At 42.2% G+C, this 27,000-nt stretch overlaps 1 protein-coding gene across 10 annotated transcripts in view; it reads left to right on the top strand.

Annotated features, from left to right (window-relative positions):
* The window catches only part of ZNF827 (zinc finger protein 827), a 163,376-nt gene that overhangs the window by 12,270 nt on the left and 124,106 nt on the right, over positions 1–27,000 (top strand). For all 10 annotated transcript variants that reach the window (XR_014792095.1, XR_014792094.1, XM_084856187.1 and 7 more), the window contains exon 2: positions 23,368–24,378. Coding sequence is in view for 8 of the 10 variants with exons in the window: in XM_084856187.1 (XP_084712313.1) it covers positions 23,368–24,378 (1,011 nt within the window). In the remaining 2 variants the exon portion in view is untranslated. The remainder of the gene's footprint in view (positions 1–23,367; positions 24,379–27,000) is intronic.

Genomic DNA, 27,000 nt, shown 5'->3' with positions numbered 1-27,000 from the left:
TACCTCATTTTTGGGTGGCCCTATTTTGCTTCCAAAATGATAGGCACTCAACCACCCAATTTTTCTATTGAGGAAATGATAGGGGATTTTCTAAGGGTTCTCCATGTCAGCTAAGTCTTTATACAGGACTGCAGAGTTATCAGAATAACTCAGGGCAAGCAAAGGTATCAATTCTTAATAGTCTTCAGTATCTTGCTAAGAGATATTAAGGTGTACCAGGGACACATTTTAGACACTTTGTATTTATTATTTTTTAACTTTTCACTGTTGTAGGTGGTCATGACATAGCTCAGTGCTGACAAGAGGATCCATGTAGGGAAAATTATTATTGTTGGTCAGAATGAGTTAATTATTTTATAACTATCTAGGCATGTACGAATTGTGTACCTTCCGTGCCGCTTGACTTCCACAGTTTGCGGCCAGTGCTCCATTCCGCCGTTCACAAGCTCCCGGAATTCTCCTCTTTTTTTTCCGCTCCAAAAATTACAAAGATAAATCCATACCGACAACCGTAATTCCGGTGCCCAGCCGTCTCCGTGAGTCTGCATAACCTCCGTAAGAATCGCTATTTTTCGTAAATATTTACGTATTTTTTTAAAAATTGAAATCCTCTGTCTCCGTTTACTTTCAGCCAAAACATTTCCTCTTCCTAGGGGCTTCCCAAAAGAAAGCTGTCTTAGGTGTGCCTGAGCGATAAACTATTTGTTTAAAGCAACGCTGTTTTAAAGAAAAAAAAACACTTTTAAAATGACCATGCCGGTCCTGGAGCAGCATGGTCATTTTAAAAGGTTTTTTCTTTCTTTAAAACAGTGTTGCTTTAAACAAATAGTTTATCGCTCAGGCACACCTAAGACAGCCTTCTTTTGGGAAGCCCCTAGGAAGAGGAAGTGTTTTGGCTGAAAGTAAACGGAGACGGAGGATTTCAATTTAAAAAGAACACCCACAAACAAGGCAGTGAGCACAATTCATTTAAAAAAAAAACTTAGGTGTTTATTATCGGAATATACTACACTGCATTTTAACTTAGGAAAATTTCGCGACTCTTTGCAGACGATGGGAAAAAAGCCGCGTGACTGCTGGCTCTGCAGGACCTCACGGTGCTGTTCCACAGAGGATTCCGTGGCATGGACTGAAGGATATTTGATCCCATTTCAGTCCATGGCGGAATTCTCTGACATCCCTATTACTATCACCATCACAGTCATTGAGGCAGTTTGTGGGGGTGGGGGGGTGTTCCCTCCTTTATGGTTCAAATGATACATATTGTATGTTACTTTATCTAAAACTGTTGGGCCTCATTTCTCCATGCCTCTGCTTCTTTTGCCTATTGAGGATGTCATAAAGGATGTAAATGTAGTTCAGACCCATATCTTTCACATACACCCACCTTGTTTGTTTTTTAAACTGCATTTCCCCCCTTAGTATGTATAAATCTGTCCAAAGTCGTATAACAGCTTCTGACTTAACAGGAGGCTGATAGTGTAAAATGCCTCTTGATTTTCAACAGCCATTTGTACTCCCAGTTTCCTTTGAATGACATTTGGGACATGGTAGAGATGCAAACTGAGGTAAAGTTCAAGTGCTAACTCTATAAACAACCCCCAATAAGAGGAACAACTGTATCCAGGGAAATGACAGAGAACAGAATGTATTCTTTTAATGAATGACAAAATCATCACCCAATTTGTAAAAGCAATTCCCTCAGTCAAAGACAGGATTGGGAGGAGGGATTAAGGCAAGATATAAAACAGAAGGGTTAGGAAGAGCTGGTCAGTTTGGAATGAACTATTAGTAATTTTCATGTAATTGAATCAAAACAGATCCCAGAACTAGATAATGAGAGCATGACCTACAAATGAGGACTTTTTGGAAGGCAAAAGGGCTTCTAGCATGAGGCTTCATAAAGCCATGTGATGTCAAACTCTTCTTACTTACTTAAATAATGATACTGGGTCTAGTTTCCAGTGTGCCCACTTTCTGCTGCCTAATTTGCTGAGCATACAGTTTAGCTATAATTGTGTGCAAAATAATTCATTATATAGACAGACTGTAACTGTATATATCGTAAGAAAACAGTATGTAAAGAGAAAACAGATTTTTAAAAGACGGATGCCAATTTGGGCATATTTTCTTTCTCCTTTTTTTGGAAAGATAAGGCTTATGTTTTCATTTTAAGATTGCAAATTAGATTTATGATGCCAAAGGGGAAAGGCCCACAGCTCAGTGGTACAGTACATACTTTGCATGCAAAAGGTCCTGCTTTCAATCCATGGTGTCTCCACTAGTACTGGGAAAGACTCCTGTCTGAAACCTTGGAGAGCTGCTGCCAGCCAGTGTAGGCAATAGTGAGCTAGTTGGATCAGTGGCTTGACTCACTATAATCCTTCTTCAGGGGCATTTTTATAATTCAGATTCTGAGAACAAGCTGAAACACCTTCCAGAAATCGTGATTGTCTTTTTTACACCTTCTGGGATACCATCAGGGCGAAAGCACACATTACTTTAAAGCAAGCAGGTAAATCTTTTTCTTTCTTTTTTACTCTAGAGCAAGGGTGGGCAACTTCAGGTGGTCCGGGGGCCAATTTCCAGCACAGAGGTAACATGTGCTTTGGGTCACTCACAGTGACTGTTTCTGCAAGCTGTTTTAGCCTGTTCTCCGAATTTCAGTGCATAAGATTGCTCCTGAAGAAACGCATTGGGCTGGAATACATGTTCATTGTTGGCACTTTCGAGAATTAGTTTCTGTTTTTGCATTCTTTCTGGTTTTGATGCCTCTCTTTTGGTTTCTGCTGAGTCGGTATAAAGCAGCTTCCTAAATTCTGTGTTCCAAAGTAATGTACACGATTGGAACCTAAATGGAAAGGTCCTGTGCAGGTGAATGCTGTTGTTCGTTAAAGTTTTGAGTGAATATTTGCTATACCATAACAGTTTAAAAATTAATATAAAATGTCGGCTTGATGCTTTAAAAGCTAACCAGTGTAATATAGGAGGCTCTTTGCCCCTGTGTGCTTTGTTGCTGATGGAGACCAAGGGAACAGTCATTTTATTTTACTAGGATCCTGTTGTCCATTGCTCTGAAGCCTACTTTAGACCTAGATAGTCTCACCATGTAAAAACCCCATTTACCCCTAAACTAAAGCCCTCTTCAGTTATTCTCACCCCACCTTATGATTCCCATTATGTGAGGGGACAGCAGGATAAACCCATTGGCTGCTCCCCCTCCCACATGTTCCTGGTTCTGCAGCCCTCCATGTCTTGGGGGCTGAATGTTTACCGTGGGAAACGTCTTCTATTCAGAACACCGATCTTCCATGGGTAGACCAGGCTCCCTTTTGGAGCCTCATTGCTTCAATACATGGAGAGGACAGTGACGAGGATATCATGGAGGCGGCAGAGCCCATAGGCGCATCTCCACTCTCGCCCTTACACAATTCTAATAGTGGGGTGGGGTGGGGAGAACGACTAAAGAGGTCTAAAGTGAACAAGAATGAACGCTATCAAGAAAGCTGCCCTTTTTTGTCTTAGACCTCATATACATGAACATATTATCAGTACCAGGCTGGAGAGGGCTTGAAGGTAGGATTTGGTTTTTATGTTCAAGATCTAACTGATCATCAGATACAAATGCAGTTTTTTTCCCTACAAATGCAGTGATTACTGAAGTAGGAACAGGAGGAACCAAGTTCAAACTCCATTCAGCCATGTAGTTAGTTCCCTGGGTAATTTTTGGGCAAGTCTGACTCTTTCAAACTGGGCGGGGGAAACAACAAACGAGGTTCATTACTTTGAGATCCTTGGAAGAAAGGCAGGATATAACAGTAATAAAGAAATATTACAGGGGCATCTGGTATGGCAGTTAATCTTTGCTTATAACTTCCTAAAAGTGTTATTGCCCCTTTGAGCCTTCAATTTCTATTAAATAACCTCATCTCATTGGCAAAAGCAGAAGTCCTGTATGTAGGGTGGTCACTTATGTATTGCCAAGAAAGAGGAAATGCATCACCCAAAAAGGTGACAAAGGTGGACATGAATTTGCATAACATTTGCAAATGCTAATTTATATGTATAGTCTGAAATTTAGAAATAATTACTGTAATTTAAATAGAAATACAGTACATCTTACCACAGTGGGGAAGATTGTGCCTGTCTCACAGTCTGCTGTGTAGGGACTAACCACTGATGGGCAACTTCAAGGCCACTACTGCTCGCCCTTCTTATAGTTTTCTGTCTTTAAGCCAGACCTGGACTTACATCTTGTCAAATAGAGGACACCTTCAAACAGAATTTGGACACATGGCCACCCTACCTATATGTAAACTTACTTGACAAGAGCCTTTGGAAGGTGTGGTCCATAATGCTTACTATTATTTCCTTAACTGCTTCCAACTTATTTCTGTATTTAGGCTAAGTTCACACAAGAGGGATAAATCAACGATAGGCCTAAACAACCAAGGAACCACCAAACAGAATAGGCGCAATTAACCTCCTGATTTGCCAATGGGCTGGGCTCAGATTAGTGGGAAACAAGTCACATAGATCTAATTCACTGCAAATATATATATGTTTTCAAGTTGGGAAGCCATGTTAGTCTGACCTAGTAAACCCAAAGACCCAGTTTGCACAGTTGCAAACCCAGTTGTTTAACCCAGGAATTGAGGGCATGAGCAAAGCAAGTGAGCTGTGTGCTCATTGTTTCCGCTTTTTAATTAATGGGGTGTTCCTGGGTGGTTTTGTGATGTGCGAACCCAGAAATTCTGGGTTGTTTATAGTTAAACAACCCAGGGTAAACCCAACAACAAACCATGGGCAATTATTGGTTATTAATTCAAAACAGAAACAACAAGTAGGGAATTGCCACCATGACATGCAAACCAGGTCGAAGAGTCTTGAGGAATAATAAAAACTAAGAGTTTTATTGTGACACAAGGTTTTGTGGACTAGTGGCATGTTGTCAGTTGCATTTGATGAAATGGGCGCTAAAAGTCCACAAAGGTGGCTGGATTCTTTTGGTTGCTCAATATCCTGTAGAGAAATTGCATTCTAAAATGTGGTCTCCTCTGCGTTAAGTTTTAGATATACTGCCAAGAAATGTAATCAAAATCTCAATTTGTCCATACCTCTGGTGCTTTCAATAAAAAAGGGGGGTTGAGGAAGAAGGCCTCTTATTCAACTTTAGTACATTGATTATATGACCTTTGACTCTGTCGTGGGTCATAAGCTGGGGCAATGCTTTGAAAGGACATGTCTAAGAGTGAGCAATGCCTATTCCACATGGAGTGTTCTGTTTTAGTACATTAGCCTAGAAGTACTAGTAGCTTCCTAATCCTCTCTTGTTTGACTCTGCTTGTTAACCCCAAGTAATCCTCTCAGGGGCCGAGAAAGCAGCTGTCTTTGGTGAAGAAAATACAGCCCAACAAAACAAATATCTCTCGAAGCTTCAACTATCTCCTGAAGACTCCCTGTTCTGATATTGTATCGGAATGCCTTTTGGAGAAGAATGGCTAATACAGAGAAATATAATTTGTGGAAGGAACATGCGAATTATTGAAAGCGAGATGCCTATGACATTTATAGGATAGGAGTAGGCTTGCAATATAAAGGCGGAAAGACAACTGAAAGCCTTTTCCCTGAACCCCTGGGAACACAGCCATATTTGAGTACGTTGAGTGAGCTGGAGAGAGAGCTCACATAAGCATTGTAAATGGTCAGTCAGGTGCACAATGCTTACTAAATATAGCACTGGACATTACAGCGCACAAAACTAGGCAGAAACCAATTAAAAGCAATAATAAATCACCTTTGCTACATCTGCTGTGGCCCTGTTCTGATGTCACCTGTTAATGCTTGAGTACTGTCAACACATGTGATATGTGAAATCACCTTTTTCTGACTGACCCCTCATGGAAGTGCAGTAAGCATCATTAAGGATTGTGGAGGAGCTTAGCAACATAGTTGTATTATGTAAGCCACTCATAGCCCTTGAGATGGAATAGGATAGAAATTGCATGAATTTCAGTGCAACCCTAATCAGAAGTTAAGTCCTTGAGTTCAATTGGGCGTTGTTGTTGTTCAGTCGTTCAGTTGTGTCCGACTCTTCGTGACCCCATGGACCAAAGCACGCCAGGCCTTCCTGTCCTGCGCTTTCTCCCGGAGCGTGCTCAAGTTCATATTCATTGCATCGATGATGCTATCTAGCCATCTCATCCTCTGCCATCCCCTTCTCCTTTTGCCTTCAGTCTTTCCCAGCATCAGGGTCTTTTCCAGAGAGTTTTCTCTTCGCATTAGGTGGCCAAAATATTTGAGCTTCACCTTCAGTATCTGTCCTTCCAATGAGCACTCAGGGTTGATTTCCTTTAGGATTGACTGATTTGACCTCCTTGCAGTCCAGGGAACTCATAAGAGTCTTCTCCGGCACCACAGTTCGAAAGCATCAATTCTTCGGCGCTCAGCCTTCCTTATAGTCCAGCTCTCACAGCCATACATTACTACTGGGAAAACCATAGCTTTGATTAGACGGACCTTTGTCGGCAAGGTGATGTCTCTGCTTCTTACTATGCTGTCTAGGTTGGCCATAGCTTTCCTCCCAAGGAGCAAGCGTCTTTTAATTTCATGGCTACAGTCACCGTCTGCGGTGATCTTGGAGCCCAAGAAAGTAAAATCTGTCACTGCTTCCATTTCTTCCCCTTCTATATGCCAGGAAGTGATGGGGCCAGATGCCATGATCTTCGTTTTCTTAATGTTGAGTTTCAAACCAGCTTTTGCACTCTCCTCTTTCACTCTCAACAAGAGGCTCTTGAGATCCTCTTCGCTTTCTGCCATTAGGGTGGTATCGTATGCATATCGGAGGTTGTTGATAATTCTCCCGGCAATCTTAATTCCAACCTGTGATTCATCCAACCCGGCGTTTCTCATGATGTACTCTGCATATAAGTTAAATAAGCAGGGTGACAATATGCAGCCTTGTCGTACTCCTTTCCCAATTTTGAACCACTCAGTTGTTCCATGTCTGGTTCTTACTGTTGCTTCTTGACCCTCGTACAGGTTTCTCAGGAGACAGGTAAGGTGGTCTGGTACTCCCATCACTTTAAGAATTTGCCACAGTTTGTTGTGATCCACACAATCAAAGGTTTTAGCGTAGTCAATGAAGCAGAAATAGACGTTTTTCTGGAATTCTCTTGCTTTCTCCATGATCCAGCGAATGTTGGCAATTTGATCTCTAGTTCCTCTGCCTCTTCGGAACCCAGCTTGTACTTCCGGTAGTTCTCGGTTCGCATACTGCTGAAGCCTAGCTTGTAGGATTTTGAGCATCACCTTGCTGGCATGTGAAATGAGCGCAATTATGTGGTAGTTTGAACACTCTTTGGTGTTGCCCTTCTTTGGAATTGGAATGTAAACTGACCTTTTCCAGTCTTGCGGACATTGTTGAGTGTTCCAAATTTGTTGGCATATTGAATGCAGCACTTTAACAGCATCATCTTTTAGGATTTTAAATAGCTCCGCTGGAATACTGTCATCTCCGCTAGCTTTGTTGTTAGTAATGCTTCCTAAGGCCCACTTGACTTCACTCTCGAGGATGTCCGGCTCAAGTTCAGTGACCGCACTATCATGGCTATCAGGGACATTCAGATCTTTCCTGTATAGTTCTTCTGTGTATTCTTGCCACCTCTTCTTAATCTCATCTGCTTCTGTTAGGTCCCTGCCTTCTTTGTCCTTTATCATGCCCGTCTTTGCACAAAACGTTCCCTTGAGAGCTCCAATTTTCTTGAAGAGATCTCTAGTCTTTCCCATTCTCTTGTTTTCCTCGATTTCTTTGCATTGTTCATTTAAGAAGGCCTTCTTGTCTCTCCTTGCTATTCTCTGGAACTCTGCATTCAGTTGGATATATCTTCCCCTTTCTCCCTTGCTTTTCACTTCCCTTCTTTCCTCAGCTACTTGTAAAGCCTCATGAGACAGCCACTTGGCTTTCTTGCATTTCTTTTTCTTTGGGATGGATTTTGTTGCTGCCTCCAGAACAATGTTACGGACCTCCGTCCATAGTTCCTCAGGCACTCTGTCTATCAGGTCTAATCCCTGAAATCTATTCCTCACCTCCACTGTATATTCATCAGGGATATGATTTAGGTTATACCTGAATGGTTTAGTGGTTTTCCCTACGTTCTTCAATTTAAGCCGAAATTTTGCAAGAAGCAGCTCATGATCTGAGCCACAGTCAGCTCCAGGTCTTGTTTTTACTGACTGTATGGAGCTTCTCCATCTTTGGCTGCAAAGAACATAATCAATCTGATTTCGATATTGACCATCTGGTGATGTCCATGTGTAGAGTCGCCTCTTGTGCTGTTGGAAAAGAGTGTTTGCTATGATCAGCGTGTTCTCTTGGCAAAACTCTATTAGCCTTTGTCCTGCTTCATTTTGTACACCAAGGCCATGCCTGCCTGTTATCCCAGTGATTTCTTGTTTTCCTACTTTAGTATTCCAATCCCCTATGATGAAGAGGACATCTTTTTTTGTTGTTAGTTCTAGAAGGTGTTGTAGGTCTTCATAGAACCGATCAACCTCAGCTTCCTTGGCATCAGTGGTTGGGGCATAGACTTGAATTACTGTGATGCTGAATGGTTTGCCTTGGATTCATACTGAGATCATTCTATCATTTTTGAGATTGTACCCCAGTACTGCTTATCCCACCCTTTTGTTGACTATGAGTGCTACTCCATTTCTTCTAAGGGATTCTTGCCCACAATAGTAGATATGATGGTCACCTGAATTAAATTCGCCCATCCCTGTCTATTTTAGTTCGCTGATTCCCAAGATGTCGATGTTCAATCTTTCCATCTCATGTTTGACCACCTCCAGCTTACCTTGATTCATTGATCTGACATTCCAGGTTCCTAAACAATGTTGTTCTTTACAGCATCGGATTTTCTTTTCACCACCAGACATATCCACAGCTGAGTGTCCTTTCGGCTTTGGCCCAGCCGCTTCATTCTTTCTGGCGCTACTTGGAAATACCCTCTGCTCTTCCCCAGTAGTATATTGGATACCTTCCGACCTGAGGGGCTCATCTTCCGGCGTCATCTCTTTTAGCCTTGTGATAGGTTCCATGGGGTTTTCTTGGCAAGAATACTGGAGTGGGTTGCCATTTCCTTCTCCAGTGGACCATATTTTGTCAGAACTCTCTGCCATGACCTGTCCGTCTTGGGTGGCCCTGCACGGCATAGCTTATGGCTTCACTGAGTTATGCAAGCCCCTTCACCACAACAAGGCAGTGATCCATGAAGGGGCAGTTGGGCGTACACCCAGGTAAATAGATATAAGATCGGGGCCTAAGAGCAGGGTCTATGGGATTGCTGCTCTATAGACAGGGGGCTCTGAGATTGGAGCCCTCCATCTATCCTAAGCCCTATCAGGCAGGGTGGAAGGAATGATGGAAGCATTTTCACCTCCCATTCCTGTGTTTTAGCATAGTTAGCTAGATGGATCTCAGAGGGCAGAGATGGGAATAGAGATGCTCATGGATCTAGTGGATCCATGTCTCTCTTTCACCTCCTCTCCCTGCCTACCATCACACCTCCTTTTCTCCCTCCCCGATGGCCTTGTAGGCCCCTTCCAATCCTACTATTTTATGATTCTATGATTCCCCAACTTAGTTCTGAGGTCATTGTTGTGAGCTTTCCATGCTGGCTGGGAGGAATAGGAGGGGGGAATCCCCGTTCAGATTCCCACCATCAGGTCACAGCTGAGTCTATGGCCTCGGGGGGAGGGGACTTTGCACCATCCTGTGGTCCCTGGGATGCCCTTCCAGGGACCATAGGATTACTCTCTACATGATTAAATATAAACTTTATTTAAATTTTATTCTGTTTTTAGTTACTTGATTTGCTGTTAGTTTTATATAAGGTAGTCACCAAAATTCTCACCAAATTTTGACTAATCAGAGGATTTGCCAATGGACTTTTGCCACTCTTCAGGATATTCCATGCTAGGAAAGGAATAAAAAATAAAACTACCACTATTATAATGGCTTTATACAAACCTATGGAGTGACCATACTTTAAATTCTTGGTTTGGTTCTAGCCGCTGTATTTCACAAAGGATATTGTAGAGCTGAAAAAGATGGAAAAAAGTTAACCAAAATTATTATCTGCAGGGTGGGAGATTTGGGAGAGACAAACAGAAGCAGTTCTTCACACAGCCCATAGTTAAACTATAGAATTTGCTGACACAAGTTGTGACAGCCACCAAAATAAATGGCTTTAAAAGGGGTATTAGACAAATTCATGGAGGATAAAGCTATCAGCGACTACTAATCATGATGGCTGTATCCTACTTCAGTTGCTAAGGAACATGAGTGGGAGGGTGCGAGTGCCCTCATGTCCTTCTGGTGGGTTTTCCAGAGGCATCTCTTCAGTCACTGTGGGAAAGAGGATGCTAGAATAGATAGGCATTTGGTCTGATCCAGCATGGCTGTTAATGTTTATTATCTTGTGTCCTCTGATGTGAAAACCACACCTTTCCTTCATTTCTTGAGACACAATAGCTCTGTTCAGACATTACATTAATTGCACATACGATCAGTGTGCACATTTGTTTACTTGTAACCGCTTTGAGTATTTCTCGGGGGAGGGGGTGTTGGTGGTTTTGTTCTCATTTTGGTTATGATAACCTTCCCCAGCCTCGTGCTCTCCAGATGTTTTAGACTACAACTCCCAGCATTCCTGACAATTGGCCACGCTGGCTGGGGGTGATAGGAGTTGAAGTCCAAACGTTTGGAGGACACCAGGTTGGGGAGGATTGAGCTATAAATATATGTACACTCATTCCCACAGTGGGAATGTTTGTACAATATAACCTCTGTACAGGGCTAATGTCTTCTATATCCATTGCCATCAGCTTGGTGTTTCACCCACAACCAGACCCCAACCCAACACTGGAGAGCCACTTATTTGTAGCTGAGGGTTTAATAGTGATCCATAGACTCATGCATTCCAGATGTGTGCCTGCAACAGACATTTTTCCTAGCTATTTCCTGTTCTGCAGTTCCTTTGCCAAAACCCCAAATCCATTTTTAAATTTTCCTGAGTTTAAAAATTGCTTTGTGGTTTGCTGTTAGTTAATTGCTGAAAAGGAAATGTCCAGAAGACCTTTTCTTGTGAGTATTCCTTACCTCACTGGATCATTGCCAAGGGGCTTAGAACTATGACCTAAAAATAAATAAATAATATTGCGAATTCTGCAATATGAAGACATTTTGCCAAATATGCATATGTGATATCCCTAATAAATAATGTCTTATTATTGTCTTGCAGAGTGTGTGAACACCTTTGCAGAATTTGAAATATATTCTGTTCCTTTTTGTTGTGGAATTGAGGAAGTAGCAATTGGTGGGTAAGACAGGAGACTGGGGCTGAGGATGGAGAGAGGAAGGGCTAGGAATTATAGTGAATGCAGAATTTATGACCTGACTGCTAGAACTCCCTTTCTCACTTCTCTCTCTCTGATGTCTGTCTAAGCCTTTAATAGAAACTACCAACACATGTTCATGTTTTTGAAAGGGGTGGTTATGATCCTTTAAATGACACTTAATATCCTAGGTTCTATTTGTGTGGCAACTCTGGAGGCTCAAAGCGTGGTCTTTTAAATAAGCAATTAGAAAAGGAGGAAGTTGAGGGCTGCAGTAAAAGGAAGCCATATTGGATCCCCAAGCTTCAAAATGTGATCACCATTTTGGGAGAGAAGTGGGACTTGCAACAAAATGTTGCCATGTGGAGTATTCCTGTTAAGGGTTCCAGCCAGTCACTCATGCCCTACCACCACCAAGCTTGCTGATACCTCCTTCTTGTACATGGATGGTGCTGTTTTATCTGCATAAGGATCCATACTTGGAGAATGACTTTGCTGTTTAGTATATAGGATATCTAACAATCGACTCAGAGCACTGTCCTGACTGCGCTGACTCCTCCTACAAGAGGCATGCTTTATGGTTTCTCCTTGGTTAACAGAACTTTGTCTTCTACAGACCCATGAAAACTTGAGCTTTAATATTTTTTTCCCCAAAGCACAGTAAAGCAATTTTACTTGGAACTGCCCCCCACCTGCAAATTTACTGTGGACTCCAGGAAAGGCAATATTTACTTAAAGGCAGGCGATCCAGTTAACCTCAGATTGCAGACTGGAACCAGTCATTATAGGCTGGATGTTGGCTGCTATAAGGTGTGATGCCTTTGGATCTAACATCGCAGAGCCATAAATAGTTCCTCAGTACCTTTTGCCTCTTCTACTTAAAGCTGATAGCAGCACAAGTTCTATACATTTCATAATAAGTGGAATGGATTTCTAGAGGTAATGCTCTGGGATTTTGCATAACATCTTTTAAGATAAAATAAGAATGGCGTTGGCACAATACAGTGGTGCCTAACTGAAGGCAATGAAGAAATGTTTTGTTTGTAAAATTTGTTAAAAAATAATGTGTGTGTGTGTGTGTGAGAGAGAGAGAGAGAGAGAGAGAGAGAGAGAGAGAGAGTTATATGGTCATAGGCCCATTATAAAATACAACTGGACCCTCAGACCTCAAGTCGCAGAAAATATAAGATTAAACACAATGCAAACAGGACATCCAGGACTTGACATCCATCCACAGCTCACAGCACCACTTTCAACTCATTAACTATATATATCCTAATATCTATTGGCTCAATCTGAAGTCATCCAGGTTCTTGTCTTAATTAACCAACTTAAAGAATTGTTGTTGTTCAGTCGTTCAGTCGTGTCCGACTCTTCGTGACCCCATGGACCATAGCACGCCAGGCCTTCCTGTCCTGCGCTCTCTCCCGGAGCGTGCTCAAGTTCATATTCATTGCATCGGTGATACTATCTAGCCATCTCATCCTCTGCTGTCCCTTTCTCCTTTTGCCTTCAGTCTTTCCCAGCATCAGGGTCTTTTCCAGAGAGTTTTCTCTTCGCATTAGGTGGCCAAAATATTTGAGCTTCAGCTTCAGGATCTGTCCTTCCGATGAGCACTCAGGGTTGATTTCCTTTAGGATGGACTGATTTGACCTCCTTGCAGTCAAGGGGACTCGTAAGAGTCTTCTCCAGCACCACAGTTCGAAAGCATCAATTCTTCGGCGCTCAGCCTTCCTTATAGTCCAGCTCTCACAGCCATACATTACTACTGGGAAAACCATAGCTTTGATTAGACGGACCTTTGTCGGCAAGGTGATGTCTCTGCTTCTTACTATGCTGTCTAGGTTGGCCATAGCTTTCCTCCCAAGGAGCAAGCGTCTTTTAATTTCATGGCTACAGTCACCGTCTGCGGTGATCTTGGAGCCCAAGAAAGTAAAATCTGTCACTGCTTCCATTTCTTCCCCTTCTATATGCCAGGAAGTGATGGGGCCAGATGCCATGATCTTTGTTTTTTTAATGTTGAGTTTCAAACCAGCTTTTGCACTCTCCTCTTTCACCCTCAACAAGAGGCTCTTGAGATCCTCTTCGCTTTCTGCCATTAGGGTGGTATCGTCTGCATATCAGAGGTTGTTGATAATTCTCCCAGCAATCTTAATTCCGACCTGTGATTTATCCAACCCGGCGTTTCTCATGATGTACTCTGCATGTAAGTTAAATAAGCAGGGTGACAATATGCAGCCTTGTCGTACTTCTTTCCCAATTTTGAACCACTCAGTTGTTCCATGTCTGGTTCTTACTGTTGCTTCTTGACCCTCGTACAGGTTTCTCAGGAGACAGGTAAGGTGGTCTGGTACTCCCATCACTTTAAGAATTTGCCACAGTTTGTTGTGATCCACACAATCAAAGGCTTTAGTGTAGTCAATGAAGCAGAAATAGACATTTTTCTGGAATTCTCTTGCTTTCTCCATGATCCAGCGAACATTGGCGATTTGATCTCTAGTTCCTCTGCCTCTTCGAAACCCAGCTTGTACTTCCGGTAGTTCTCGGTTCACATACTGCTGAAGCCTAGCTTGTAGGATTTTGAGCATCACCTTGCTGGCATGTGAAATGAGCGCAATTGTATGGTAGTTTGAACACTCTTTGGCGTTGCCCTTCTTTGGAATTGGAATGTAAACTGACCTTTTCCAGTCTTGCGGACATTGTTGAGTGTTCCAAATTTGTTGGCATATTGAATGCAGCACTTTAACAGCATCATCTTTTAGGATTTTAAATAGCTCAGCTGGAATACTGTCATCTCCGCTAGCTTTGTTGTTAGTAATGCTTCCTAAGGCCCACTTGACTTCACTCTCTAGGATGTCCGCCTCAAGTTCAGTGGCCGCACTGTCATGGCTATCAGGGACATTCAGATCTTTCCTGTATAGTTCTTCTGTGTATTCTTGCCACCTCTTCTTAATCTCATCTGCTTCTGTTAGGTCCCTGCCTTCTTTGTCCTTTATCATGCCCATCTTTGCACAAAACGTTCCCTTGAGATCTCGAAATTTTCTTGAAGAGATCTCTAGTCTTTCCCATTCTCTTGTTTTCCTCGATTTCTTTGCATTGTTCATTTAAGAAGGCCTTCTTGTCTCTCCTTGCTATTCTCTGGAACTCTGCATTCAGTTGGATATATCTTCCCCTTTCTCCCTTGCTTTTCGCTTCCCTTCTTTCGTGAGCTACTTGTAAAGCCTCATCAGACAGCCACTTGGCTTTCTTGCATTTCTTTTTCTTTGGGATGGATTTTGTTGCTGCCTCCAGAACAATGTTACGGACCTCCGTCCATAGTTCCTCAGGCACTCTGTCTATCAGGTCTAATCCCTGAAATCTATTCCTCACCTCCACTGTATATTCATCAGGGATATGATTTAGGTCATACCTGAATGGTTTAGTGGTTTTCCCTACGTTCTTCAATTTAAGCCGAAATTTTGCAAGAAGCAGCTCATGATCTGAGCCACAGTCAGCTCCAGGTCTTGTTTTTACTGACTGTATAGAGCTTCTCCATCTTTGGCTGCAAAGGACATAATCAATCCGATTTCGATATTGACCATCTGGTGATGTCCATGTGTAGAGTCGCCTCTTGTGCTGTTGGAAAAGAGTGTTTGCTATGATCAGCGTGTTCTCCTGGCAAAACTCTGTTAGCTTTTTTCCTGCTTCATTTTGTGCACCAAGGCCATGCCTGCCTGTTATCCCAGTGATTTCTTGACTTCCTTAATTAATCAACTTAAAGAATAGCTACCCTTGATTAAATGTACTCAGCCTCTCCTTCCATTCAAACTTCTAATAATACACCACTTGGTCTTTAAGTGCTTTAAAAGTGGATGTATATGTATGTGTGAATGTATTTTCCAAAGTCTTGAAAGTAAAGCTTGCAAAAGAAACACTACTTTTTAAATCATTTCTGAGGAGTGGTGGTAGTGGGGAATTAAAATTCCACTGATTTTTTATTTGCCTGGTTTAAAATAACAGGAAGCTATTTTGCATCTCATCGGACAAAAGCCTAAGAAGATGTACTACTTTTTGTGTGTGAAGAATCAATATTCGTTTAGTTCAAGTAGTCAGATCATCAAACCCAGATACAGCGTGCTCCTGTTTTACTGTCCATTCATGAAGCAGATGTAAACTCTAAAGGATAAATTCCTGGAGCATAACCCCAAATTTATAGATTCTAGCGTTCTACCAGAGGGGAAAAATAACTTACCACTTTTTCTTTTAAGTTGGCTCTTTGTTTTCATGTAATTCTGGTTACACCAAAAAGATCTCTGGTGTTCAGGTGCGTCATGGTATTTCCTGTACCCTTGTCCCTCTGAGGCTTTTATACTGTGCCAATTTTGTATAAGTTTCCTGTAGATAATTAGTACTAGTGGAGGCAAGGTTATACATATCAACGAATGATTCTGTCCCTAAGTTGTATCGGCTGGCCGAGGTAGGATCACTCCTAAACACACTTGAGATGGTGGAGTGCAGTGCCTATGTGAGTACAGTTGGCTCCCACTTCAGACCTTTGCCAAACATGGTGGAAGTTGGGGGATGGAACTGGGCAGGTGTGTGACTAACAGGGGCAGGTCTAGGAGGTAGGATTCCACTCTTATTCATGCATGCATTAGCCCATCAGGTGGCTAACACGTGAATAGGGTGGGGCACTTCTGGATTCTCCTTGGAGGCCTTCTACCTGCAGCAACAGGTGGAGAAGGAGGCATTGGGGTTTCCTTATAGCTGCTTGGTTTGCATTGTGTGTGGAGGGGGTATGTTCTGAGTTGGGAGTTGTCATGGGATTCTTTGGCCACCATCATGCATCTCTTGTTGCCTTCTATGCATGGCATAGGTGTGCAGCTTTGTGATTGGTGGGTGGCAGTGAAGTTTCCAAGGTTGCTGTGGAAGTATAACTTTCTTAGTATTTGCTTCTTCAATTATAGTTGTGCTGTTGGCTTTGTTCTAGGTTAAGTATATGCTTACAACTATATTACACTAGCATTAGCCCATGTATAGTGGTTACCGGGCATAGCAGGGCTATACAATTGCTCTGGCAGTCACTTGTATGTGACTTATGTGACTATAAACAGCAGCATTTTTCTGGTAACTGAAAATAAATTTCTTATGAGTAACCTTTCTAATGTAAAGGTACAGATTTATTTTTATAATCCTTTTCTTAATAAGCCAATTGTAATTGTATTGAGGCTGTCCTGGTAATTTAAGGCTGTCTTGATAATTTAAAACCATTGTTTTGGCAATGTCTTCTTGTAATAGGTATTGATAATGTCAATATCAAAAACCATTTACAAATAAAATTCTGGGAAGCAGGTAATTGGCCGATCTGTCAGCCTTAGAAGACTTTTCTTGTCCTCGTCATTGTTGTTGTTGTTGCCAGTAACGCGTTGACTATGTAAAAGTTAGTTCTGGTTTCTTAAGGGGATAGCGGTATATATGCTGCATAAAAGGCATCCCTTTCAGATGAATAAATGAAGAAACAAGTGGTTGGCTTGTGGTCTTTAGGTGACTTTCTGGCTTTTCATATGAGGTGTGCTTGGAATTGATTTGCTAATAATAGAATCATAGAGTTGGGAATTACATCCTATTGTCACAGTGTAGGATTGCCTACTCCCCACGACCCCACAGGTCCATACAGGGCCAGCCCAAGACGTTTTGCTACCGGAGGTGAAGAACAAGATGTGCCCTCTCCCATTCCATTATAAAAGTCAACTGAACTTCTTCTTCAACACTGGTGATGGAACAGCATCCTCCACTGCAACTGAAGGCAGCAGGCTAGCTTAGGGGATACAATGCATGCCTCTTGGTACACAGCTCTCTCCTTCAGCACCTTCCTGTCACCCTCCAGCATCTGCCACCTGAGGCGACCACTTCATTCTGCCTAATGGTAGGGCTGGACCTGGGCCCAAGGAGGCCCATCGCTCTGTGATAGAGCCTTGCATGCAGAAGGTCCTAGGTTCAACAGTTCTCCGGCATTTCCAGTTAAAAGTTAAAAGATCTGAGGTACTGCTAGGGTTTCGGAAAGATGGCTACCTAAGACCTTGGAGAGCCACTGCCAGTCAGTCGAAAATACTGGGATACATGGTCTGACTCGTCATAAGGTAGCCTGTGCAATGCAGACCACTGTACCATATGCAGAAAATAGGCACACAAAAAGTGCCTGCAGAGTTAGTTGCTTCAGGTGGCTCAAGTTAGCAAACCAAACTAGCACTCAGACTGTTTCCCCCCAGGTGCATTTAAAAGTGATAGGCTTCCTTATCGCCTTTTTAAACTAGGTCTTTCTTGATATTGCACAATAATTCTTTGACTTTACTGAAAACTGCTTGTGTATGAAGGAACATGCTTATGTACTCTTCTTACAAGTCAGTGCTCTCTGCACTTTCCTTCTCCCCTGGAAGAGAGACCGCAATCTGGTTGCCTTGGCGACCTTGGCAGGCTTAAATGAGTAGCTGCACTAAAAAATTGTTGCTTGCATCAAAGTGCATTGATGTTTTAATCTGAGTGGCCTTAAAAAAATAAAAAAAAGGGCATTGTAGTTTTCATGGCTCAGAATTATTAGCAAGCTGAAGTATTCTTGCACCCACTCTGAGAACCCACCAAGGTTTTCAATACAGTTCTGATGACGAGGAAACTCTTTGTTTCCCTCAGGAGACAAGGCAGTGTCAAGGATGAGGCCAGGTTAGGTTCAGGCTTTAAAACTTATGACAGGCCGTTGCATGGATTAAATCAGAGAATGTCTCCTTTTTGATTGCCATAAGTACAAAGTTGAATAGACTTTAACCTCAAAGTTCAGCAATCTCTTTTTGTTGTTGTTAGTTTCGCCTTCCCTAATGTAACCCTCGAGATCTACTTTTTTCATAAACAAGTATTTACTCATTCCATTATCCTCTGTGAGGGGTTTTAAAGATGGAATATATGGGCAATTGTGAGGGAAGATGCAACATTGTCCCTGACTCCTACAAAGCTGCCCTATACCACGTCAAACTATTGGTCCATCTAGAGTAGTATTGTCTACTCTGATAGGCAGCTGTTCTCCAGGGTCTCAGGCAGGGCTCTTTCCTATCACATGCTGCTTGATCCTTTAAAAACTGAAGATGAAAAGGATTGACACTGGGACCTTCTGCATGCAAACCATGCGCTGTACTACCAGGACAGGCCCAGGACATTTCGCTGCCTGAAGCAGAGCAGCAAATGGTAGTCCCCCCATTCCACAAGTCAAGGTACAAGGCTAGTCAAGTTATTTTGGCACCTGAGGCAGAAAAACTTAGAAGCATCTGTTCCCATCCTGGACAGTAAAAATACAATAATGACAAATTAAGGGCCCAATTCTATGCACATTTCGACAGAAAAAAGCCCTACAACTCCCAGCATGCCTGGCTTGGGCTTTCTAGGAGTTGTAGGACTTTTTTCTGTGTGAGCACGCATAGGATTGCTCCCTAAATAACTTAGAATTTGCTGCCCTTTCATAACACCCAAAATCTACAGGCTGAGGTGACTACCTCTACCTATTGGTAGGGCTGGCGCTGTATACTATTGAGCTATGGTCCTTCTCTCCTTTCTGCCCAGTCCTCATCCATAATTAGAGGCTTCCTTCCTGAGGCCTACCACCACCACCCCTGCCACTGCCCATTGGCTCCAGAGTGCTTCAAGCTCTAGATTAGGCCTAGGAGCACGCTGTAGTCGTGAATGGTACACTGAGGGGAGTGACAACTTTTTTTTTAATGACTTACTATCACAGTGTTCCTGCAGTTAAAAACAAAAAATCTTGGTGTTGATTGTTTCAGGCACTTGAAATATTGCTAAAAAAATCTGTTTTGAGTTGCAGAGCCTGAATTTGAGTGAGCCAACCTCTGCATTGGAGTGAGCCAAAGGTTTAAGCTGAAAAAAGATGTATTTATTGTGTTCCGCATCTATTAGAGATCATTACATTTTGTATTCTGACATTTGTGTCAGATTAGTAAAGGTTTTTAGGAAAATGGGATGGAGGAGGCATTCTTGATGTGTTTATATGCAGTCTGAAATCATGTAATGAACGTGATGACATCAGCAAAGGCAATCAAAGCCAACTATTTCACCCTTGCTCTGAAAGGCTGCTGGTAGAGGGAAGACATACTTCTATCTGAGGCAATTTCATTTCTTATAGTGCTACAGGCATCCAATGGTGGCTTGTCACTAGCAGAATGCAGTTATGCTCAGCAAGATGGAGAATTCAATTTTTGTGGATCCCCCCTACCTACTGCAGATCTCTGTGCCATATCCCATACTGTTCCAAGGGGTCCCAAACCATTAGGGACAGCTCTCCAGGCTGCAGTGGGGGGAGGGCGTGTCTGGGAGAAATTGGGGCCCTGTCTTGTGTGACAAAGTGTGCTTTCACTTGGTACAAGATGAGAGCTTCGGCTATTGGGCGGCATAGAAATTAAATAAATAAATAAATAATACAAAAGTGCTTTCACCTGGTGCCACTGGATACAACACCCTTAAGTTCTCACATTCCAAACAGTCAAAACTAGCTAATCAGGGAGCACACTGTTGTACATCACCATGCAGTTATGTGATGAGATCACTCCAATCCAGAAGGAAAAGCTCAGAAGTGAGTAGAACTAGAAGTTTTAGCAGCGGCCAGTGAAAGAAGCAAGAAGAGGGCGCATCAATTTTGAAATTTGAATATCTGTTTACAAAGTTAAGGTGCCTATTTGGCTAGTCCTTAGCCTAAACACATTCCACAACAATCAGGAGTAAATCTTCCTTGCAGCTCAATTTTTTGCATACTTATCCAGAAGTGCCCAATGGGACTTACTCCAAAGTAAATGTGCACAGAATTGCAGCTTTATTTACTCCAAACGGCTTCCCAAACTGTATTTTGCTATTCCTGATTGCAGTACTGTGCAGAACTAGGAGCATCTAAACCCATTTGATTTCTACTGGCTTAGGCACATCTAACTCTGTATAGCAGGGGCTTCAAACCTCCAGCCTGTGGATCTACTCTGGCCTGCTGGGGTCCCAATCCAGTCCACAGAGGTCTCCCTCCCGGGTCTCACTGGAGAGAAAATCTTATCTCTAGAGATAATATCGGGGATTCCTCTTTGCACATCACTCACCTGTTGCTCCATGGGGGCAGCATGCAGTGCATGAAGGAGGCACCCAACTCGGCCAGTGCATGGGGGAGCCGCTCCTCTTGCGATGGCCATGTGATCCTTCGCATGCAGCACCCATGGGACACCAGACTCAGCCAGTGCCGCTAGCAAGTCCCTTTCTCCATGCTGGGAGGTACGGAGAAAGGCAAAAAGGGCGGAGTGGGAGCAGATGACATTGGGGGAGGGGTTTCTGGGCAGGTCCCCACCCCTTGATGTCATCCGACATGCCAGGTTGGTCTAGGGGGGAGGCAATTTAACTTGGCACCTCTGCTATATAGGATCAGGCTGCCCATGTAATATGTTTCCAAGTTAGGAGGTTTCTGCAGATGTTAGGGTTTCAAAGAATCAAGGGGAAAACAAATAAACACTTTCTCAAAAGTGAGTTTATATCGGACAAAATAGCCACAAAAATCTATAGAAGGTCATGCATTTTGAAAGCAAAGTCTTTCCCCATTCCCCCAAACACTTCACTGGATCCCTCATATTTAAATTACAGTCAGGTGCATGTCTAAACGGGCATGTCTATTATTTTGCTTTGTTTTTTGCTCAGAGTAAAAGGAAAAGTTAATTTATTAATTCAGCAACTATCAGATCTTTTGTGTGCCTGATGAAAGTAGATACGAGCTCAAAGAATAATTCTGCATGTATCTCTCTTCAAATAACTGGGAACTTGGCCATTAACCTCACTAGGGTCAGGTTTTTTTAGAAACTTTGTTTACTGTATAATCCCAACATCCATGTAATTAGTTTCACCCCCACCCTCCAATGTTTTGGGTGAAACATTGTAATATGGTAGTTCTATAACTCTCTTTATGCTAACATACACTTCTCAAAGCAATTATACTAAGAAAGATATCTGGCAAGAAGGGATAGCATCCATTTCATTTCAACGTTACTATTGTCCTTGACTACATTTTGATTGGCCAGCCTGATGCACAAAAAATTCTTTGGCCATATCTGTGTCTCTCTGAATGCCTATCGTGAGCAAGAGCAATCCAGGGTCACTGCCCTTTAAACACTGCCAGTCAGATCTCAGGAGAGAGAAGATATGTTAGAACTGCTAGTGATGAGAAAATGTGGTTAAGGAAGCAAACAGTTTTCAATTGAAAAAAATTACAATTCTACTGGAAGTGCTCTTCATTTTAACTTTTTCCATTAGAGTTCAATCTTATGAAAGAGCTGCGCTGTTTCTGTCCCAAGGATGAACTGGCTGGCATTTTTGTTTTTAGATAAGTGGAAAAGATTAATCCATTTCAATAAGGCGATAAGATTCATCCATTTTCTTTTACCCCATGGATAATATAGCTATTTAAAAATGTATGCCAAATAGTCATAAATATTAGTATTTTACACATATGTGGCATTATGCAGGATTGGCCTACTTAAAGCTTTTGAGCGAGGTCCAAAAAGCCTCATGTGTGTATGAAAGGAAACAGCTTCCAAATATGCATGGATGTGCAATGCCTTGCTCAGCATTTAATATTGTGCTGGAGGATCTTTCAGAATAGTGCTTTGAAGAGCAGGGCTGGCTCAAGACATTTTGCTGCCTGAGGTGAAGGACAAGATGGCACCCCCTCCCATTCTATATATAGAAGCCGACGGAACTGACAGTTGAATCTTACTTCAGTGATTGCTATCCTCTACCATACCTGAGGGCAGCAGGCTTACTTAGGACGGTGTAGGGCAGGCCACATGGTAGCCACAGGTCTGTCCTTCAACACCTTGCTGCCACTTCCCAGCATCTGTCATGTGATGCAGAAGCTTCACTCTGCCCCATGGTAGGGCTAGCCCTGCTGAAGAGTACAAGAGGATGTAGTAGGAAGGGGGACTGCAAAGTCTTAGTGTGCATGCAAAACATAATACATAGCTCTTTGGAGCCTTCTCCTGCATTGCTCCCAAACTCTGGAATGTGTCCCTTTGGAGTTGCGACCAACCCCCATGCTCTTTGTATTCAGGAAAGGGCTCAAGACACATCTTTTTAATTTGCCTGTTTAGATTGTTACGATTTATTATTGTTATTATTATTATTGACATTTCTATACTGCGCCATAGCCGAGGCTTTGGGCAGTTTACAAAGATTAAAAATGTTAAAATACAGTGTAGAAAGTTTAAAAAACCATTTACATAAAACACACAGACAAACAGTATATACAAAAACAAGATATATCTAAAAACAACTTTAATTTAGATATATCTAAAAACAACAGTCATAACCTTTATGTGATGTCTTTTATGTTTTGATTTTTTTGTAAGCTGCTTTGGTTGGCCTCAGAAAGGCAGCATACAAATACAATAAATGGATAAATAAATAATATTCATATTTATGTATTTAAGAAATGTCTTACCCACTTTTCACTGTAAGATAATCACTTATTTTAGTGATTTAGCACTTCATAACCCCATAAAACATATCAATATTCGGAGATATATTATAAATATACTGTATTGTCCATATCTCTGTCCCTTTTGCTTTACTAATTTAAATAATATCACCAAGTAAACTTCCAGCTGTGATAGTCATATATTGCAAATGTATTTATTGTCCTTATGCATCAAGTGTATAATTCTTCTACAACAAAGCCCTGAAGGATAAGCATTTTCTGTGTCCATATTTCATATGTTAACAATTTTCCTTTCCTAGAATCATCTTGTTGTATATCTTTAATGCTTTCTCAAGTTATACCAAGCTAACTTTTATTGAGAAGGTTCTTACTAACTTTATATGATGTCCTTGAGTCCATTGGCCTGATCTTTTAGCACGGAATGTATAACTTGTACAGAATTTGAAATAAAAGTTATTCCCTCTGGTTCTCCACAGATGGTACTAGACAGGACGAAGCTGAAGGTGAACTTAGTGAGGAAGAGCATTGGTTTGGAAACTCTTCGGAAACCCCATCAGAAGCATCTTATGGCGAAGTCCAAGAGAACTTCAAATTATCCTTTGAGGATAGGATCCAAGAACAGTCCACATCTCCAGACACTTCCTTGGGGAGTGTGACTCCTAGCAGCAACACACTGGAGCTGGCAGCTGTTGAGAATGAGGCTGTAAGGGATGTGTTACAGAAAAAAGAACACCTTTCCCCAGGTGTGTCTTCTATATGTGAAGATGACACTCCTGGCTCAAATAAGCCACTGAGTAGTAACCTGAGACGTCTGCTGGAGGCTGGTTCTCTCAAGCTAGACACTAGTATCACAGTGAACGGCAGGGTTGAGTCCCCTGTAAATCTTGGCTCGAATATCTCCTTTTCTGCACCTACGCATCATGCTCAGCAGCTAAGTGTCCTTGCTAGAAAGCTGGCTGAAAAACAGGAACAAAATGACCAATATGGCGCCAACAATCGGTTTATATGGAATCAAGGCAAGTGGCTGCCCAACTCAACACCACCTTGCGGCTTGTCTCCAGATTCAGCCATCCTAAAATTGAAAGCAGCAGCCAATGCAGTCCTTCAGGACAAGTCGCTTTCTCGAACTGAAGATCCAATAAGGTTTGAAACCTTTTCTTCGCCATTTAGTTCTCAGTCCGCCAGCTCCACCTTAGCTGCGTTATCAAAGAAAGTCAGTGAAAGAAGCATGACTCCCGGGCAGGACCACCCACCGCCAGCTAGCTCTTTCCTTTCTCTCACCTCAATGACTTCTTCTGCAGCCCTACTCAAGGAGGTTGCTGCAAGAGCTGCAGGCAGTCTTTTGGCTGAGAAGAAAAAGTCACTGGTTGCAGAGGATCCCCTGCAGCTTTCAGACATGAAGCAAGAGAAAGTAACTCCACCACAATCTTTGGAATTATTGTTACTCCCAGCCCCTAAAGGAAGAGCTTCTAAAACCACTAATCCAGGTATGGGCTGTCATTTCGTTCTAGATTTTGAACACCATTACCCATCTTCAGCTCTAAAATGTTTTCATGTATTAAGAAAACACAAGCAGAAGACAGTGAAAATATTGTATGCAATAGACTATAGTCCAGATCTTCCCTATGTCTGAAAGGAAGTAGGTGATTCTTGTTAGGGAGCATATAACATTAGTGAATGTCTGAAATATTTTTAATGAGTTATTTTCGGATACATCTTAATACAGCCTTCCTCAACATGGTACCCTAGGTGTGTTGGCCAGCATGGCCGTAATGGTTAGGGTTGATGACAGATGTAGTCCAACACATCTGGCAGGCACCAAGCTGGGAAAGGCTGTCTTAATAGTACTGTCATCCTCATACATACACTTTTTATACCACTTCCTCCCTTCATTGAACATATTTGTGTTTATATACTTATTTCATTTATATTTTCTTTCTTTCTTTAAATAAATATAAATAAATATTTATGAATAAATAAACTAAATATAATAAAAGCCCTAAGCAATTCACATATAAATATTAAAATCCCATTTAAAATACAATATTAAAAACAATTCCAATTACAATAAGAGTAGTACAAGGAGCAGTAAGATGGAGCAGCATGATTAAATTATATCCTGCTGTTCCTCAGGCATACATGGGTGGTGGTTCTTCTCCCCACCACCACCCATTTTATCCTTGCAACAACCTTGTGAAGTAGGTTATGTTGAGAGGGAATGTCTGGACCTGGGTCGCCAGATATGCTTCATGGTTGATTGAGGATTTGAACGCAGGTCTCCCTGATCTTAATCCAAAACTCTAAGCACTATGCCATATTGGCTGCTGTGGTGACTGTTACTTTTGATAACAATTTCTATAAAAGTATTAACATATTTCAGAATTCACAAATGATCTTCCTCTAGGTTACAGTTGCTTTCTAGGGCTGGCTGTAGTTAGTAAAGTGTAGTTAGTAAAGTGTCTGGGGCAGTAGGGGGGGATCTTCACAACAACGGAATGAGAAACGTGTTGGAGTATTACCTGAATGTTCATGGAATCGGCTTTGGTCCATCAGGGACACACGAAGCGAGATAAGCCGAATGTAACATAACTTTAAAATCTGGTTTTCAGGGGTCACCCAGCACTTGAAAGGAACATACTTCCAGGTGGGATAGGGGAGTAGAACTGAATATCATCAAACTGGCAGGGGCTGCAGAACTAATGAGAGAGGCTTAGCTCCTGCCCCTGTCCAGGCTCCCCCTTCTACTACATTATTATGAATGGAGAGCAACTAATTTTCCCCATGTGTGCATATTTCCCTGAAGAAGCCAAAATTCTCCATTCTCCAGTGCAGCATCTGAAGGCTCCCCTGAGAGCTTCCCCCCACCCCAATTTTGCCATATTCCAGCAATTTGCTGCAGAGTTATTGCTCCCACCCCATTTTTCTCCATGTGTGCACTTTTGCCTATTGCCTCCAACCCCCTTCTCCCTTTCTCCTTCTCTGTGCTCTCAGTGAGAAGCTCCCATAAACCTGAAAGATTGTTATTGCGATAAAGCGGAGAAGGGACTGTAAATAACAATGGAGAAACGACTTTACATCAGAGAAATTACAGAACATCAAAGAAGCACAGTATCACAATAGTGATTTAAGAGAGCATCAGAGAAGCGAAAGAGCGCTTTAGGGCGAGTTACTAAAGTTAGCTTTTAACCCATTCACTGCAGGGGAGCGAGATTTATTTCTTACTTCTGAGTAAACATGTACAGAAGGGGGAGATAGGTTAAAGATTAAAAGCAGGCTGGCTAAGGTGAATGAGTGTCCCCACTACTGCGGTAACGTGAGAGGTCTCTGCTGCACTCCTGGGGATTTTCTCAATGGGAAAAATGGCTTCCACTGGGGAAACGAGGGAATGAGGTGTCTCACCGCCTTGGCCACGTCACTGCCAGGTCACAGAAGCATGCCCAGGATTTAATGCGCCAGGGAGGGGGCACATGGCACACTGTGGTAAACCTGCTAGGGAGCTGCTTTCAGTAAAATAGTTGGAGTTAAAGGAGTTTCAGAAAATGCAGCTTTTCAAGAGAGAAGCAGCTGGATGGCAGCAGATTGGTGACGACGTCATCTGTTGCAAAGGAACTCAAACTGCTCTAACTTCACACTAAATCGTTTGTGAAGACAGCCCTGGGCAGGACCTGAATCTTTTGCTTTATTTATCACATATATACCCTGCTTTTTCCTCCAAGGGGCTCAGAGCAACTTACTTACAGTTCCCAGGCAGTCTCCTATCCAAGTAGCTTACAGTGCCAGACCTGCTGAGCTTCAGCAGCAAAACTGTTCTTCCTTTAGACCTTATCTACTGTCTTTCTCCATTACCTTTTTTTAGCCATTACTTATCACCTTCTGTGCCTATGCCGCTGACTTCCATAAACTCTCATCTACCTTATCTTTATTTAGCTCTGTAGTGTGTTTTTTTAATCTCACCACATCTCCTACCTACTGCTTGTATTACTGTTTCCACCCTTCCTTCTATACCTGTGCCTGTACTTCAAGTCCTCATTGACTTGGAGCAGGTTTATTTATTTTAGAATTTATATCCCACCTTTTTATTGATATCCCCGAAGAGACTGGTGAGTGTA

The sequence above is a fragment of the Heloderma suspectum genome, chromosome 5 (genome assembly GCF_057233095.1).
Source record: "Heloderma suspectum isolate Gila_16-S chromosome 5, 16-S_ref, whole genome shotgun sequence".
NCBI classification, from domain to species: Eukaryota; Metazoa; Chordata; class Lepidosauria; order Squamata; family Helodermatidae; genus Heloderma; species Heloderma suspectum.
The sequence above is the reverse complement of the archived record's forward strand: the minus strand, read 5'-3'. Positions and strand labels throughout refer to the sequence as shown.